Source organism: Gavialis gangeticus, unplaced genomic scaffold (assembly GCF_001723915.1).
Source record: "Gavialis gangeticus isolate Ggan-Ray unplaced genomic scaffold, GavGan_comp1, whole genome shotgun sequence".
Lineage (NCBI taxonomy): Eukaryota > Metazoa > Chordata > Crocodylia > Gavialidae > Gavialis > Gavialis gangeticus.
The window spans coordinates 21,889,415-21,907,774 of NW_017729024.1; the positions used below are offsets into that span (position 1 = coordinate 21,889,415).

At 41.3% G+C, this 18,360-nt stretch overlaps 1 protein-coding gene across 2 annotated transcripts in view; it reads left to right on the plus strand.

The window, feature by feature from the left end:
* Window positions 1-18,360, plus strand: part of SSBP2 (single stranded DNA binding protein 2) — a 355,671-nt gene that overhangs the window by 302,021 nt on the left and 35,290 nt on the right. For both annotated transcript variants that reach the window (XM_019516935.1, XM_019516936.1), the window contains 4 exons: window positions 4,955-5,021; window positions 5,236-5,306; window positions 8,143-8,210; window positions 13,939-13,987. In XM_019516935.1, the coding sequence (XP_019372480.1) occupies window positions 4,955-5,021; window positions 5,236-5,306; window positions 8,143-8,210; window positions 13,939-13,987 (255 nt within the window). The remainder of the gene's footprint in view (window positions 1-4,954; window positions 5,022-5,235; window positions 5,307-8,142; window positions 8,211-13,938; window positions 13,988-18,360) is intronic.

An 18,360-nucleotide genomic window follows, 5' to 3' on the forward strand; every position in this document is an offset into this window, starting at 1 on the left:
CCCAGCAACTCAGCATTCATGAGCCTCCTGGTACCTAGAGGAATATAGAAAAAACATTTAAAGCTATGTCTATGTCCAAATCTTTCCAAATCTCTCCAGATTGACTCAGGGGTTCCAATTCAATTTGGAGAGATTAAAGGATCTGATTCGATTCAGGTTCAGAGATTCAGCCACCAAATTGGGCCAAATCTCTGCTGAATCGAATCAGGGACTGAAGCTTCGCACAGCCCTATTAAGCACTCTCACAATCTTGCATGGAAGGGACAGTGTACTATAAAAGTTGTTATTGCTGCTTTAGTTAAACATTTGTTTTAAGTATCCTGTAATTGAGCACAAAATATGTTTCTGCTTGTGGTACCTTTCAGTAATACATTATTCAATAATATGCCAACATCTGACTTTCACTTAGTCTTTTTTTACTTTTTGCATTTTTAAATGTGTAAATACTGGCAGATAAAAGCTGTATGCTGTGAATGCTATAAAAACTATTGCCAACCTGTAGTTTTAGTTTTGGAAGCTATTTTTGTCTGCACATTTTACATTATTTTCAGTTTCAAGCAATAACATAATAGCAGTGAATTACTGTCCTTGCCATTCATTTATGTTATGCTGCTTTCATAATTTACTGCTTTTGGCAACACTGCTTCCCTTTCTCCTTCAGTAAGTTACTGTATATATTGACAGTGCATGGAAGTAATAAACTATTGTAATACAACTTTAAGGTTGAAATTTTCATTATACAAAAGTCAGTAAAATCAGAGTTAAAATTCCCACAGTAGTTATAACTCTGCCCCCTGAGCACATGCATTGTATTAGGGTATTATATTTACTTACTTATACAGGGAAATGCAACGTATTTTTCAACAGTAATATAATAAGATATACTGGAGAGGAGCTGCACTCCTTTATAAACTCATACACATTCCAGATAGTTCACGAATCAACTCTTCAGACTGGATAACATGCATTGGGACTTTCCTCCTGATTCCATATTTGCTACCTATCATCTCTGGCAGGGATGACTAGATCCAGTTTCACTAGAATTTGAAATTTCTGTGATTCATTTTGTGTTTCTGTGTGCAGGATATCACTTTTTTCTACATATCAGTATAACTTTTTTCTACATATCCACTAAAGTAAATAACAATGTTCTCGTTGACTGAAACAGTGCAAGAGCAAATTCTCTGTTCCATGAATTATATAATGAAATATCCTGTAGTCAAAATGTTTAGTCAAAAGGGAAAAGAGAAAAGCTTAATTCTGAGTTTCCTGACTCTTGGACAATTAAACCTCTCCTTTAGACTACCTGCATGCATATATAAACGTATTGACACATCATGCTGAGTAATAAACATTCCTATCCTATGACATTACTTTCCAGTCAACCTAAAAGGATTAGTTCTTTTATTAAACAATGCAAGTGTTACCTGAACCAATCCATTTCATCATACCAAACTTAACCCAGATAACATTTTTATTATGACTAAATGATTTTTGAGCTTTTGAAAGAACATCAAGCCACAAAATTCCAGTTACAGTTAAGCTTGTTGAAGGATAACTGTACTGCAGGTATTATTGTAAAAAGCTAGAGAAATAAATGTTAAACCTTATTATCTTAAAACAAACTCAAAGGACAGATAATAACTTGGAGATTTAAAAATAATATGCTAAATTCAGGCCAGTGGTGAAGTAACAACGCATTATATCTTCATGTTTAAGGGCAAGATTTGGGACTAAGCTTAGAAACCCTTGTTTCCTGTGTAGATGGATAATGAGCTTATCTTTGAATTAATGCCTGTGAATGGTAAGGGAAGATAGATGCTAAAATATCCCCTTCATCTGAGCCTGCATTTTGAATACTGTGCCACTGGCTGAGTTATGGCTTATCCTTAGAGAAGATCACAAAGCCACCCTTCTAGCCAAGTAAAGAAGGATGTCAAACTGAAACATGGAGGAACAGAGAAAAAACTAGTCCTTGAATCAAGAAATAGATAACATACCATGCTCAAAAGCCAATGGAGAAAAAAAGTGAATTATGTTAAAATATAGGTTTTGAACTTAGAACGTGCCCATCCAAAGGGGGTGGGGGAGTAGCAACCAGTGCTTCAGGAGTGGTTGCACCCCTGTTCCCAGCCCGCACCGCAAAACATCAGAGCAGGCAGACCATACCAGGGGAACAGCAGACAGGGACTTTAAGTTCTCAGTTAAGTAAGAATCCCCCCTCACTCTCCATACTGTCAGCACCTCCCCTCTATGCTCAATGGCACTTCCCCTCTACTTCCAATCTCTCCTCATCCCCTTTACTTATGCATGGACACATCTACACATGCAATTGATATGAAACAATAAACTCAAGAGCAGTAAATTCCAGAGGCAGAGGGCTCCATGGATCCAGCTGCCAGCCCAGGGCTGCTTCCCCCCAGCTCAATATGTGGCAGAGGGGCTGGTTAGGGCACAAGAGTGCTTCAGTGCAGGGCTAACTGGCAGGCAGTCCCCGCACTGAAGCTCCTTTGTGCCCCAGCCAGCTGGGGCAGTGTCCTATATGTGCACTGCTGTGGGGTTTTAGTTTTCTCCAGCCTAATAGGAGACCATGTGTAAACACAGAGATGTTTACTGCACAGCTAATAGTCTACTGCGCAGTAAACCTCTCATGTAGATGTGCTCCCTCTGGGCAAAGGAAAGGGAGACCTACCTGGCACTGCCACTATCCCAGGCAGTACTGCTCCCTGTCCATCCAGGGTTGCACAGAGCAGCTGTTTGGGGAGCTGAGCTTGGCTAGGAACAACAGTGGTGGCAGGTAGGTTCCCCCTTCCTGTGCCAGCTCCCACACTGGGAGGGAATCAAAAAAACACAGAAAAGTAAGGCTAGACCTCCATAGGTCAACTAATCCAGCCATCTACCTAAGGCAGGATCATCCCTATCCAGACCATGCTATACAAATCCATAATCTAATCTCTTACTAAAACTACAGTCAACCCTGACACAATACAAGATATAACACTCTCATTTGCTACAGGTAAAGCAGGGGGCGCATGGCAGCCAATGTCCTTCTTCTGTAAAAGGTTGTTAATACATGCTTAAGACAGCCCAGGTAGAGGGCCACATTTCTTGATACAGAGGAAGACAAACCCCCCCACAGTCCATACCAATCTGACCATGGCATAAAATTCCTTCCTGAATTCCAAATATGGAAGTTGGTCTGATCCTGAGTGGAGAAGCAAGACTGTCTAGCCAGGAGCCTCCAGGTTTAAGTCCCAGCAGAAGCACTGGCACATACCCATCAATCCCCAACCTTAGCTGCAGCCAACACTCAATGCCTCTGAGAAAGGCTTAAAAAAACCCTGACGTGTAGCAGCAAAGGCAGTGAGGGGGAGATTGGAATTTCCTCCCAGCCCCATGAGAAAAAGCCTAGAAGCATGGGAAATTCCCATAGTAGAATATATAGGCATAGATATGCCCAGATCGTCCCCAACTAGTGGCTACCCAATCTGTTCTTGAACACTGAACACCTCCAGCAATGGAAAGTTCACAACCTTTGTTGGCCGTCTTTCCCACTGCCTCATTGTTCAAACAGTGAAGAACAGTGATATTCTGTTACAGGAAATCAGGAGTAAAAGACTCCTGATATCCATGCTAAGCCTACTTTGCTGCAATTTCAAGCGAACTTCTGTGTCCTACTCCATACAGCAAGAGGGAGAAGTATTTTTTCTCTTCTCCATTGCAGCCCTTCAAGTATTTGAAGACTGCTGTCAGTCTCTACTATGTCCCCTCTTAAGCATCTTTTCCACAAGCTGAACTTACCTAGCTCCTTCAGCCTCTCCTCATATGATGTGCTTCCAAGCCCTTTGTTATCTGTATTGCTTACCTCTGGACCCTCTCTAACTTCTCCACATCCTTTGTAAAATGTGGAGACCAAAACTGTACACAATATGCTAAATGAGGCTTAGCCAGTGGCAAGTAAAGAGGCACTATGATCTCCTGCATCTTGCCACCTAATGCTTCAATTATTGCATCCCAAAACCTCATTTGCCTTTTGTGCACCTGCATCACACTGCAGACTCATGTTGAGTCCGTGATCTACCAAGATTCCCAGATTCTTCTCCATAAGGCTGCCATCCAGCCAGGTGTCACATATTTTGTATTTGTCTTTTTGATTTTTCTTCCTGAGGTATAGCACCTTGCACACTCAGGGAGACCGAGCACAGGATGGAACCTGGCCGCCACTACTCCTGCTGTCCCCAGCTGAGCCCAGCTCACTGGGCAGCCTAGTTGGAGTGGAGCAAGAACAGCTCTACTGCTCCTTCCCCTCCCCCCATTCCAGCTAGGCTGCATGGGGGGCTGAGTTCAGCTGGGGACAGCAGCAATGGTGGCCAGGCTCCTCATCCCTGTCAGGTCCCCTCCCCCTGGGTGTTCCCTACCAGCCCGGGAGCAGACACAGGAAGGCGGAACCAGGTTGCTACTGCTGCTGCCCCTGGCTGAGCCCAGCTCCCTACACAACCACAGCCAGAGAGGGCAAGAGGGGGAATGGAAGGGTAAGGGAGCTACGGCTAAACATGAAAGGGAAAGGATGGGATGCCAAGAGCATGGGTGGGGGGAGAAGCTGATTCTTACCTGATTGAGGTCTAAAAAGAAGTACCTGGCTGCTGCATCCCAGTGGGGTGAGAGGGGAGACTGGGAGTAGGGAATGCAGCCACCTTTGTAGTGCTGGTTGCTGTTTCTGCAAACCCCCATCCCTCCCCCAGGCACACACACCTTTTAAAATCATGGATCCACCTAGACATCCATGTACAGGGAGGGGTCTGTCTGTGTAATCTAATTGCATGATATGGCTCTATGTCTATAGCAGGATTAAAGACTTCCTGTTCATTGAGTAATAGGAAAAAAATGTTAAAAAGCAAAATAGTGTTTAAAACATGAGTTATATCCCCTCTTAATATGCTTTTTACATCTATAGGCACTTGGTGGTGTCCCAGGAAGTCAGCCATTATTGCCTAGTGGGATGGACCCAACACGGCAACAAGGTGAAGTGCCTGTATGCTAGGTGTTAAATGTATGTATAGAATATCACCCTTCTGTTTTTTTAGAAAAAAAACTCTGTGATGTAAGACTTGTACCTCTTATAAATTGTACTGCAGTTATATAACAGCTTTCACAGCTATGAGGTAGCAATGTGTTAGTGATCATTAAGAAAGTATCTAAATACTCCACAGTTGTTAGAAATACTTCTTTTTTCAGGACATCCAAACATGGCTGGGCCAATGCAGAGAATGACCCCTCCAAGAGGAATGGTTCCCTTAGGACCACAGGTACCGTGTGTGTGTGTGTGTGTGTGTGTGTGTGTGTGTGTGTGTGTGTCTCTTTATATATTACATATATAGCTAGTATTGAATTAAAATTTAAATATGTCAACAATTTTCCTTTTAATCCCATTCTTGAAAGGATTTTCTCTCTGCCATAAAAATTCATTCTGGTTTGAAAACTGACAAAGTCTGAAGCTGTAAGGAAATTTATTTTCAAAGATCTATTTAATTTATCTTAAATTATGCAGCTGTAACTGAAATATAAAGTCTTACCTGTTTTGTGCTTGTATAACTCTCAAAGTTTCAGGAAAGTTAAGTTTATTCTGCTTTTAGTGGATATTACCATCTAAGGCTAGGATCTGAAAAGGAGCCTAAAGATCAAGCAGCGACCTCTCTTTGGCTCCTTTGAAAATCCCAGCCTAATTGATCATATTTTTGGAGGGAAATGTAACCCCACAGTACAGCAAAAGTATTTATAATCTGCGTAGCAAAGACAAAACAAAGCAAATTATTTTTTCTGAAGTATTTTAATTTTAATTAAAATCAATTAAATTTTAATTTTAGGTCCACAAATTCCCCACTCTAATTATTTTTTGTATCCCAGAAATATTTTAATTTTACACCATTACTAATCTTTATATACAAATTGTCAGACTTTCTCTAGATCTCTTTTGGAAGAAGTGCAGCCAGGCTGCACATCTGTATTACCCTCCCTTCTGCTGTTATAGTTATATGCAGGTTCTTTCTCTTTATTAAAGTAAAAACTAAGTAAAAAATTATAAATCTTCTGCTTACAAGAATGACTAAAGTGGAAGTCAGTGTTAGTCTGATACATACCAAAATAGTCCAATGGATTGCCCATTACATATTATTTAGCTTTTCCTGTCTAACTCAAGTATACAAATATACGAAAAGAAAGAGAAAAAAACCCAAAGTTGGAGAACTTTGGTGTTTTTTCTCTTTCTTTTTGTATATTTGTTTGTTTAGATGCATGTTATACCTATTTTGACCTCATCTCATATGCTAAAGAGATATTTGGGGTACCTTCACCTTTGTATACTGTGATTCCTTCTTTCAGGTAGTCACCCTACTAACTTGTTTTATCCTATGGGATCTGAGTTTAGTTTTGAATTACTGGGTAGCTCTTCCTTTTAAACCTTTTCAGGATTGCCTTTCCAGTTTTCAGACTTTCTGGAAGAAACCGATTCTGTATGTATAACCAACAAAAAATGTATTTAAATTCATATGCTGGTTTTTCGGCAGCACTTAAGTCTTTCTACAACTTACCTTTTTGAGGGTGGAAAGTTAAGCTTTGAAGGGATGCCACATGAAGTTAAGCAGACACTATATGCAAGCATTAGTAACTGCACATGGCAGGCAAGTCTGATATCAGTTTCCACAGGCGTGATTTTCTCTCTCAGGAGTTTTTATTTTCTTTAAAACCCCATTATTAATTCCTTGTTGGATTCTTCTTTCCACCATTTAATCATCAGGGCTTTGGATAGGAGAAAAATTGGAGGGGAAATAGAGAATTCACCTATAACTTACTTGAGTTTTGCAGATTAGTCTTTTCTACAGATTCATGCTCATATTTCATCTTCTCATTTGTCTTGTGAGCAATCAGTTTTAAGAACCTGAAGGGAAAACTGACTGTATGCCTTGGTGGGCATGTTAGAAGTTAACTTACATTGTCACAGTGTGAAGTTGCCTTAGGTCTTGTCTACACTTGGAGAGTTTTGATGGTTTACCTCTATCAGAGTAGGTAAATTGGCAAAACCCTTGGGGCATGTCCATATTTCTAACTAACCAGGTAAGCCAGCAGTTACTCAGTTACTCCCAGGTTTAAATGATTCTGATGCTCAGATATCCTAGAACAAGGATTTCTGGAATTGAATAATATACAGAACTCTAAAGTTGGGTAATCCAGTTATACTAGTGCCTCTTATGGTGACATAACTGCAAGACAGACAACAATCGTGACTTTGAAATTGTCTAAATCTCTTTGGTAAGTAATTGCCTGTCCCACCTCCTTGGAACACACTCTCGTTAGGAATACTTTATTCCACATTTCCCTGAATAGATCAGAAAAAAGCAGAACTAGCACAGATGATAGCGTGAATAATGAATGTGAGGTGAGCCAGGTTGCTCTATTTACATACATTTTAAGTGTAAAGAAGGAACTATTTTAGTCTTTCAAGTAAATAATACAGTTCTAGCCTTTTGCCTTCTTGTGTCCTAATCTAAATTTTACTTGAGCACAGTTTTTGGTTTTATATGATACGGTTTTGGATAACTTTTATAGATATTTTCTATGACATTCATCATCCTACTAGCTAAATAACATTCATGTTTGTTGTCTCGAATTGGTTACAAAAGAAATTTAGTAGTTATTTTGTGTATTATAGAAATGAAATAATATATTGTAACATTTTCCTGTAAAAGTTTCCTGAATTCCATACTGTGGACACGCCAGAAAAATCACTTTTTCTGTCTTGGGTTGAGCTGTCTTGGTATGAATGTTGAGCAGATTATTGAATTTGTTTCTTATTGACCTTTGACGTTTACTTCCATATCTTCATGGAAAAATTGGCATTTCAAGTATGGCTAGTACTTGTATTTTAAGAACTCTTTAAATAAGGAGTGTATTAGGTATACATATTTTACATTGGAAATATATGTATTTTTAATCAAGAATGGGAGCTCCTGAAAGAATGAATTGCACTGGCCTATCCAATGAACAGTTGTGTAGGGAAGTCATTAACCCACTGTCCTTTCTTTCCCCCTTCCTCTTTGGTTTTGTTTTTTTGTTTTGTGGTAGTCTGACCCTTGGTTATCATTGCAGAACTATGGAGGTGCAATGAGACCCCCACTGAATGCTTTAGGTGGCCCTGGGATGCCTGGAATGAACATGTAAGCAAAATAATAATCTACTTAAACCTTTACAAAAATAACCATTTCCTTTTTAATGAAAAGATAATAACTGTTACACATATGTAGGATGAAAGAGAATGTGCATTAATTGAGTCATATTAACAGTTGTGTTAAAACAAGGAAACACTACTATGTTCTCACTCTTCTGCAAAGCAACTGTTACAGTCTCTTCTTTTCTCCATCCAAGTGTGGTCAAATGTTGGATTTTTTTACAGGTCAAGATCAAAATATTAGGCTATTTTGTTGGTACGAGCTCTCTGTATTCTTTTGTATATTTATTAAGAATCTTGACAGTAGTCAAGATTGTATATTTATTTCACTGACTGAACAGTAAATCTGTTTGCCATGAATTCTCTCACACAAGAACATTGTTAAAAACAGCGTAGGTGTGATTGACATATGCAAAAGTAAGGAAGTGCATAGTTTGGATAGAAGGAAGCCATTGTTTTTAAATTTAGAAAATGGGTGAATATTAAAAAAGACATGTCCTAATTCTGCACTGTTACAACTTTCTTTATTTTGTGTTGAGACACTATTGTGACTTCACTATAACCAGATAAAACCTGTATAATGGAGTGGACAACCAGGTCTGAGATACTTTGGCATACTGTTTGGCATAAAAAGGCTTCTTGGACTAGATTATCAGTTGATATAAGGCTGTGTAAAATGATTACACCAGTTTATACTGCCTCTAGTTTTTGTTCACCAAGTTTATTCTTGATCCCTGTAGACAAGTCATATTTTCTAAGCCTGCAGAGTAACTTCATATATCAAACAATTTCACTTTTTTTTTCTGGGATAGAATAAGTTAAAGCTAAGGATTCAACATAGTAAAGGCACAAACTTGGAATCTTTGGTGTTTTTGATGGGTCCTATACTTTCTTCAAGATGATATTATGGCTGACAAGCTAGGAAAGACCTAATGTGTCCCACACATTGATTACTTAGACTTACACCTGCATAAATTCAAAGACTTTAAGCCAGAAGAGACTATTATAATCATTTTCTGTATAACAGAGGTACAAGAATTTTTCTTATTAAAGCCCTATTTCCACTTGAGTTAGAGCAGTTTATTACAACAATGGACTGTGACTTCCCTACAGTCAGAGATGCAAGACAATGAAAATGTTATTACAATTTAAAACAAAGCAAGTCTTCTTCCATGGCTTCCTACTACTTCTTATGTCTCAGGGTTGAGTTTTCAAGAGGTTTACAAAGAAACATATGTAAATTATGTAGACCTGTTATCTTAGCATAACTGCATTTTTACTCTTTTATAGTACTTTTAAGTGGGTCAGTTATGTTTTTTATTTCAAATGAAAGGTTGCAAACCTAAAAAGGTTGAAAAACATTAAGCCAGAATGTATCTTTTAGAGACATCCAGTCATGATTTTAAGATTTCAGGTGATGGAAAATCTACACTGTCCTTGTTTAAGGTCTTCTCATCTTCAGGCAGGTCTTGAATTCTTGAAGCAAAGAATATCAAATACAATCTAGAGTTGGTGTTATGCTATTGCAAATATATTATATTGTTCTTGGAGCCACCTGAGATATATTCAATGTAACATCCCTTCTTTAAAATAAAATAATATAAAGAAAATAGCTAAGTGCTTGAAATCAAGCATGGATACAGCACAAATAATACATTCCAAAAATAGTCCTCAGGGAAGAGGGCACTGGGTAGTGTGGGGCCCCTGCAAGACATGCTTGGAAATCTGGTGTTCGCACCAGACAATAAAGCTGACCTCTTTAACAAATTCTTTGCCTCCATTTTTCTGAGCAGAGACAGGGACATCCACCCCACTGGGATTCCAGACGGACTCAGGAGAAGCACCGCCAGGCCTAGGGTCAGAGAGGACCTAGTCAGGGAACTTCTGGTGGGACTGGATGTGTTCAGATCAGCAGGTCCAGATGATCTCCACCCTAGGGTGCTGAGGGAATTGGCAGAGGTCATTACGGGACCCCTGGCACAGCTTTACAAGCACTCGTGGTGCTCTGGTGTGGTGCCAGAGCATTGGAAAAGGGACAGTGTGGTCCCCACTTTCAAAAAAGGAAGGAAGGAGGACCCAGGAAACTCTAGACCCGTTAGTCTTACCTCGGTCCTGGGAAAGCTCTTTGAGAAAATTATCCAGGAGCCCATATGTGAGGGAACAGCAGGGGAGATTATGAGTAGGCGCAACCAACACGGGTTCATTAGAGGCAGGTCCTGTCAGACCAACCTGGTTGCCTTCTACGACACGGTGACAAAAGCCTTGGACACAGGTGTCGCAGTGGACATAGTCTTTCTGGACTTCAGGAAGGCCTTCGACACTGTCTCTCACCCCATTCTCATCAAAAAATTAGGCGACTGTGGCGTCAATGCCTACACAGTCACATGGGTTGCAAATTGGCTGGAGGGCCGCACCCAGAGAGTGGTGGTGGATAGGTCATTTTCGACTTGGAGGGATGTGGGCAGTGGGGTTCCCCAGGGCTCAGTCCTCAAACCTGTACTGTTCAACATCTTCATCAGCGACTTGAACGAGGGGTTGAAAAGCACCTTGTTCAAATTCAAGGATAATACTAAGATGTGGGGAGAAGTGGGCACGCTAGGAGGGAGGGACAGGCTACAACTAGATCTGGGCAGGTTACAGGGGTGGGTGGATGAGAATAAGATGGGTTTCAATACTGACAACTGCAACCTATTGCACCTAGGGAGGAAGAACCAGCAGCATACCTACAGGCTGGGGAACTCCCTTCTCGTCAGTGCAGAGGCAGAAAAGGATCTTGGAGTCATCATTGATGCCAAGATGAACATGGGCCGGCAGTGTGGGGATGCAGTCAGGAAGGCCAACCGCACCTTGTCATGCATCCACAGATGCATCTTAGGCAGGTCCAAGGAGGTGATCCTCCCCCTCTGTGTGACACTGGTCAGGCCACAGTTGGAGTACTGTGTCCAGTTCTGGGCACTGCACTTCAGGAGGGATGTGGACAGCATTGAAAGGGTCCAGAGGAAGGCCACTTACATGATCAGAGGGCAGCAGGGCAGGCCCTGCGAGGAGAGGCTACGGGACCTGAACCTGTTCAGCCTCCACAAGAGAAGGCTGAGAGGGGATCTGGTCGCCGTCTACAGACTTACCAAGGGGAACCAGTGGGGAATGGGAGAGACCCTGTTCCCCCGAGCACTACCAAGGGTTACTAGGAATAACGGTCATAAGTTGACTGAGAGTAGGTTTAGGCTAGATAGACATCAGGAGGCGCTACTTCACCGTCAGGGCGACTAAGAGCTGGAACCAACTTCCAAGGGAAGTGGTGCTCGCTCCTACCCTGGGGGTCTTCAAAAAGAGGCTAGGTAGTGGTCATTTGACCCCTTCAGTCTTTCCTGCCATGGCAAGGGGTCAGACTTGATGATCTGCTCAGGTCCCTTCTGACCCTACCAACTATGAAACTAAGAGACTCCATCACAGAAAAAGAAATCCAGACTTTTTATTTAAGAAATAGAGATGATTTAGTAAGAGAAAAGTAGTGAAAGTTAAAAAATATATTCTGAAGATTTCTATACACGTTAGAAAGAATTTATTTAGGAAAGACAGGATAATGTGGTACTGGCACAGAAGACAACTTTTTTGGTTCTTAGCTGCTAGTAAGCAGAAAATGAAAAAGATCATGGTTGAAACATTAAAATTTCTATATCTCAGTAATAAGTAATGCAGTTTACCTTGTGTCAAGGCAGTTACACAACTAAATAATCATCTTTTTAAGGCAGCCACACAAGAAGCAGGAAACTTCTTATTTTTCTTAAGAAAGCTAACAACATTTAAATCCATGTAATCCTACAGCTCTTCAGCAATACCATGGAGCTTTTTTTGTTTTTCTCTGCCTTGAAGTTTCCTCCATGTCCTGTACTTAATTTACAAATTTCAGCAGTTTGTTAGATGCAAGTCAAGTGAGCTTGAAATGAGCTATCAGGTATCAGATGCAGTCTGGCCATTGCTGCACAAAGTATAGTGCAGGCTAGTTTATCCTGCTGCTTATGGTCTGCTGAACTCCTTGCTGTCCTAACTAGACTGCTTCCAACACTTGGAGCCAGCTATTCAAAGCTAACTGGAATATCGCTGCACTATACTGCAGTGTGAACATCTCCTTAGTTTTTTTAAGCATTTACATTAATCCAAGTACTACGTGCTGTGCAATATTGTGTTTACATTCTACATCACATCAGTGTTTTGGATGAGGAAAGAGCTACAGTATCATGATGAGTTTTCTTAGATGACAGGGACCTAGAAATCTAAGTATCATGCATGGCAGAAAATAGCAAGAAGCTGAACATCTCACCTTGTAATTACTAGCCAGGGAAGGCTTGTTAAATATTTGTCTTGAGCCTGCAAGAGCTGCTTGTGTCAGGCAATTCCTTGCATGAGAAGCTATGAATGCTTTTTTTCCTCATACACACAACTACACAAGACTGCCTACAGTCACTGTCCAAGTCCTTTATCCAGATATCCTCCAAAAAGCATGTTGCATAGATGGCCACATACAAAGTAATGATGTTTCATGTCAGTACAAGAACGAAAAAATGTAAAAAATAATTTTAAAAGACACAGATTGACTTGAAATGACATTTCATAAGGATCAAAACAACCCAAAAAAATCATTTCAAGGTGAAGGATTTTGTTTTGTTTCATGTTTTTTAACTCTTTTTAAAACACTTGTTTTAATGTGCCGGGTGGGGTGGGGGGTTACTATTTATTCACTGATTTAAACAAATCACTCAGTTCTAGCTATGCCTCTTCCCTAGAGTAGTACATATTTTTCCCTAGCTTTGCGCTGATATGCATCATTGTATTTCACAAACAGCAATGTATAAGGAACATTTTACATAGTTTTCAGTATTGTTTTGGAAATATTTTAAATATTTTAAGAACAACACATTCCACTAGGAAAGTTTTGAGAGACTCTTTATCAATGTCATGAATGCTTATCATTGCTGTGTGAATAATACTGAGAAAAACACTGAAGACTAAGCAGTGTTGGGTCATCATTTGATTCCCTACATGCAATGAAGGAGTTTCGATCAGCTAATTGCTTTATCTTAGCAACAGTGTAATAAAAGTTATTGGGAAATATTCAGTACACAACCACTGAGACATCCCAGCAGGTGTTAGGTTTGCCTTCATGTAGGAATGCAAAACTAAGTGGTGTAGAGCAGCAAGTGGCACATGAATAGATGTGAATACTTCCAGAAAATTAAAATGCATTATTAATTATATTTCTTGTTGCATTCTTTTTATCGCAAACAACTCTTTCATAATCACTTATGAAGAACCTAACAGTTCTTCAATTTTGTCAATAGCATAATACATGATTTAGGAACTGAGTTGGGATGAATCAGTTTAGAAACTGGTAGAATTGGGTATGAGAAAGGAAGAGTCTTCAAGGACAATTTTCTACAATATCTAATTACCTGTTTAAAGGCCAGTGATAATCTTGGATTAGTTTAATACTCTAAATGGTCTGTTTATCATTTGAAATCACACTTTACTGCAGTGAAAACTGCTTTGATGCTACCAGAAGAGACAGCAATTTCAAAAAGGCATCTTTTTGCTTACACAGTGAACAGATTGTTCTGAAGTTACACCACAGAGCAGTTGACATTCAGCTTCTTGGTAGCATAGCTGCTCAGAAGCCAAAGTTTGTTTGATTAAATCCTCATCTGCCATTTTTTTTGCAGGGGTCCAGGAGGTGGTAGACCTTGGCCAAACCCAACAAATGCCAATTCTGTAAGTAAATATTATTCAACAAGTAGAATAGTCCATGCCCAGTTTTGTTTACCATTGTACTTTCTGAGGCTAGTGATTTCTACTCTTTCATAGCATGAAATAATATATTATAAAGTACATCTCCTAGTTTACCTTTCTTCTACTTTTGATTGTGGATTCCTTTTGGATTCCCAGTTACACAACAGACCTGCAGCAACTACATCACATGTTCAAATAGTGTTCAATATGTATTAACTTATTTTAATACAACATAGCTATCAAGGTAGCATAGGAGTCCACAGCTTCTGATCTGTGACCTCTATAGACAACAATTTGAAAAGATAAGCTGTAATTCTCTAGTTGCCTTAAGTTGTTTTGTTCTCTTCTTCATTCTCATTTTACAAATTATTCTGTTATTTGATTGCAAGCCTCCCTGCACTTTTGGTTGGAAGTGTAGCATAGAAATCAAATAAATACATAAGTAATATTGCCTCAATAGTTTTTATAGGGAAAAAGCGCATTAATTTATATGCCCGTTAACATCAAATTATAGAGTAATCTCTCACAAGACATTGTCCGTTTTGATATTTTTAACAATTGAATTCTGGCCCACACTCTTGAAATTAATAGGTTGCAATAGCTACAGTTGAAGAATAATTAAGGAATGATTCAGCCTATAAGCTATACTGACTGCCAGTATTTGAAAAGATACAGAGCTCAAGAGTTTAGTTTTAGTAAACATGATGAAGACTGTCATAATATGTATCTTAAATTCTTGAGTAAGTTACTTCTTAGCATATATAATAAGCTCAGGGGATTCTGCTTGTGGATTCGCAGTTCATTCTGGACTGAATAGGAGGGAAAGTATTTTTGAAATGAAGACTCAAATTTTGAAAGCATCTCCCAAATGGCCTCTAGCACTTTTTGTATTATCTGCCAGAGCCATGGTAACTTCACTTCCAGCTTAATTTTTAAGAGCTTCTTGGTGCTGAGAAATTCAGTGTTTCTTTAAGCTATGGTTAATGAGCTGCCTATGATCTTGCTGCCACTCCATGGAGTGCTGACTGGCCACAAAGTGTTAATTCTCTTCCTTTTTCTGCTTCAGTTGAATTACACTTTAAAAAGCTAGAAATGGTTTAAACGCTCTTCTTATTGTATATTTCCATAAATTATTTCTAATGAGTGCAAATGTATGCTTCAGTGGCCAGGTAAATCATGAATGGGAAAGATGTAGCCCGCATTATGAAAATGCTTGAGACCTCTTGCATTAGACACATTTATATTAAGTTAGTGAAATTCTTGTTTTAGCCAAGTGATGTTCCAGTTTTAAACTTCTCAACACCATCTTCCTGAGCTACTGCTCAGTCACATAGAGAAGGTCTTTGAAATGCCTTTTTATAAAGAAGAAAACTAGGTTACTTCCCACAAAATAGCATCTGTAACAGATCTCTCTATAAGCTGGATAATAATATTTAATTGGAACATTCACATTCTCCTTTTGAAAAGAAAGTTCCTTTCTGGAGTTGAGAGAGAGAATATCATGATATTTCCTAAGGTCAGACTGAGAGAGAGAGAGAATACAAGTATTGCACTTTATAGCCTCGATTCATTTTAAAAATAAGATATTTAAGTCTGTTCTTTGTCAGGATAGCATGTGAACCTTGTTTACTTAGTTAAGTTTTGTGTTTAAGATAGAGGTGTTAAAGTCATCTTGCCCTGTGAACCAGTTAAGCAGACTGGGGCCAGTTCATGCATCCCATGGAGCACCCCCTCCCACCCCGCCACATGCCAGATCCAGCGCCTGCTCTAGGACCTGCACTGCACACCACACCCATTCCAGTTGGGGATGCACACCACACTTGGCAACCATTTCAGCAAGTCCAGGATCTGCAGTACTCACAGCATCTACCCCTGGCAGTGTGGGACTGTGCTTCATGCAGCGCACATTCCAGCCAGTTTCGGATGTATGCTGCACACAGTGCCTATTCTGATCAGTCTGGGACAGGTGCCATCTGAGGCACCCGCCAGAAAACCACATGCAGCATTGGTCCCAAAGTGGATGCCATGTGCAGTACAGTCCCAGACCAGCAGAAGCATGCACCACATGTAGCATAGATCCCAGACAAGCCAGAATGGGCACTGCATGCAGCATGCATCCCAGGCCCTGCAGCCAGAGCTTGTCCAGCACACCCCTCAATGATCTTCTGAGGTCCCTTCCAGCCCTAATGTCTATAAAATCTATGAAACCCCATTTGGGTCAACTACCAGACCCAGGGACAGCACTGGGGGCCAGATAATGGAGGTTTCCAGGCCAGATCTGGCCCATGGGCCATGTCTTTGACACCCCTAGTTTAAGTTCCTCCCTGTACTGGGGCTGAAACATTTATAACTTTGCAACTTACTGATGTGTTACCCTAGTTTGTTGTGGTTTATGCAGGTGAAGCATGAAGCTTGTAGTAGTATGGGCAAGTGCTATAACTGATAGTGCAGAAGCTACTAATTAAGATCTTGATCCTGCAAGCAATTCAGGCTATATATGGCACAATGCAGATACCTGAGCTAGGCCTGAATTAGCTAGCTTTTGCACTGAAAACATCTGTAATAGGGCATGATAGGCTCATGGTCCCAGGCCAGCCATAATGCTCTCTGGTGGTCTTGCAGCTCCTGCCAACTCAGACTCTAATGTCACTCTCTGTAGATTGCTTGCCCGCCAAGCCTTGTTCTTGTTATTAAAGGTTGATTAAGGGAGACTGTCCACGGGCCTTAGAGTGAGCCTTAATCTTAACAATTCCCCACTGGGTCTCTCCTATTCCCCACTAGTCTCAGTCCAGCCCTCAGGTCTGATATGTCCCTCTCGGCCTGACTATACACCTGTAGGGCACCCATAGCCTTAAGAGGAAATTGTGTGGCTCTGTTCCTCCCCTACACTACACCCCAAACCTCATGGATGTTATCACTATGATATTCAATTCACATACTTGGCCCCTTTTGGCCCTGAGACCCCCCAGTCTCCTGCTCAGCCCCTCTCTCTGGGCTCACAGACCCCCAGTCTCCTGCACAGCCCCTCTCTCTGGGCACACAGGCCCCCCAGTTCAGCTCACAACCCCTCTCAGACTCATGAACCCTCATCTGGCCCTTGCCCTGCCCCTAGGCCCATTGACCCTCTGGTCCGTCTGTCCATCAGTCCCTTGCTCCTGTGCTCTGCCTGTCTTTATACCTTCTTGGGCCTCACTCCTTTTCAACCCTCCTTGTCCCTGGACCCTCTGAGAACGCTCCCAGTCCTTTCCAGGGCTGGACCCCACTCTCAGCCCCTGTTGGGCTGCTGGCACTCTAAGTATGCCTTGCCTACCCTTGCAGGGCTGCAGGCTAAACTGCTAGTACAGCTTAATAATGCACACCTGCCCTCTGGCAGGCACTCAAGCTTTCTCTAGGCTTAACATAAAACAGGGGCATCTGTCCACATACCCAAAGTCCTTCTCTGTCCCAAATAGTTCTCTGGTTCCCTGCATTGCAGAGTTTCTTATTCAGAGCCACTGTCAGTTCAGGAGTCCTCCTGCTCTGCTGTCAGGAGCTCCTCTCTCCATAGCAATCAGAGCAAGACTACCGGACTGGTGCAGGCTCTCGACCAGGGATAGGCAACCCCTGGCATGGGTACCGTACTGTGGCACATGAAGGCACTTGGCTTGGCACATGTGCCTCTGGGCAGACAGTGGGGAAGGGGTTAGGTCTGTGCTGCTACAACAAAGATCGGACACCTTGTGGCTCCCACACCATCTTCCATGTCACACCAACATCTTATGAGTCAAGGTTGCAGGTGTTTTTGGCACTCCACCCAAAAACATTGCCTACCCCTGCTCTAGGCTTATATATTTCAAGCCTGTGCCCTCTTCTGGTCATGTGAGTTTCTCATTAGCCCCTCTTTGCCACCTGCAAGCAGCCCTTCTTTGCCACCTGCAAGTGCCTTGATATACAGGGGTTGACAACCTTTTTCCCATGGAGAGCTGCTGTTTATGACCCAGCCCCTACCTCAGGCCAGAGGCTTGCATCTCCTGGTAAACAAATGATGATGTGAAGGAAATAAAATAAGGTAGGCACTAGAACCCTGGGGATGCCTCCTCTGCTGCATGGGAGAGAATAAACTGAAGATGGCAGGCTCTAGAACCCCGGGGGCCTCCTCTGCCACCATGGCTGGAACATCTTACCAATTCTTTTGGCTACCATGGGCCAGATCCAGCCCATGGGCCATAGGTTACAACCCCTGATCAGTATCCACATTAGCCTGAGCTGAGTCATGTACACATGGCAGTGCTGTGGGTTACAAATCTATCTATCTACACACACACACACACACACACACACACACACACACACACACACACACACACACACACACA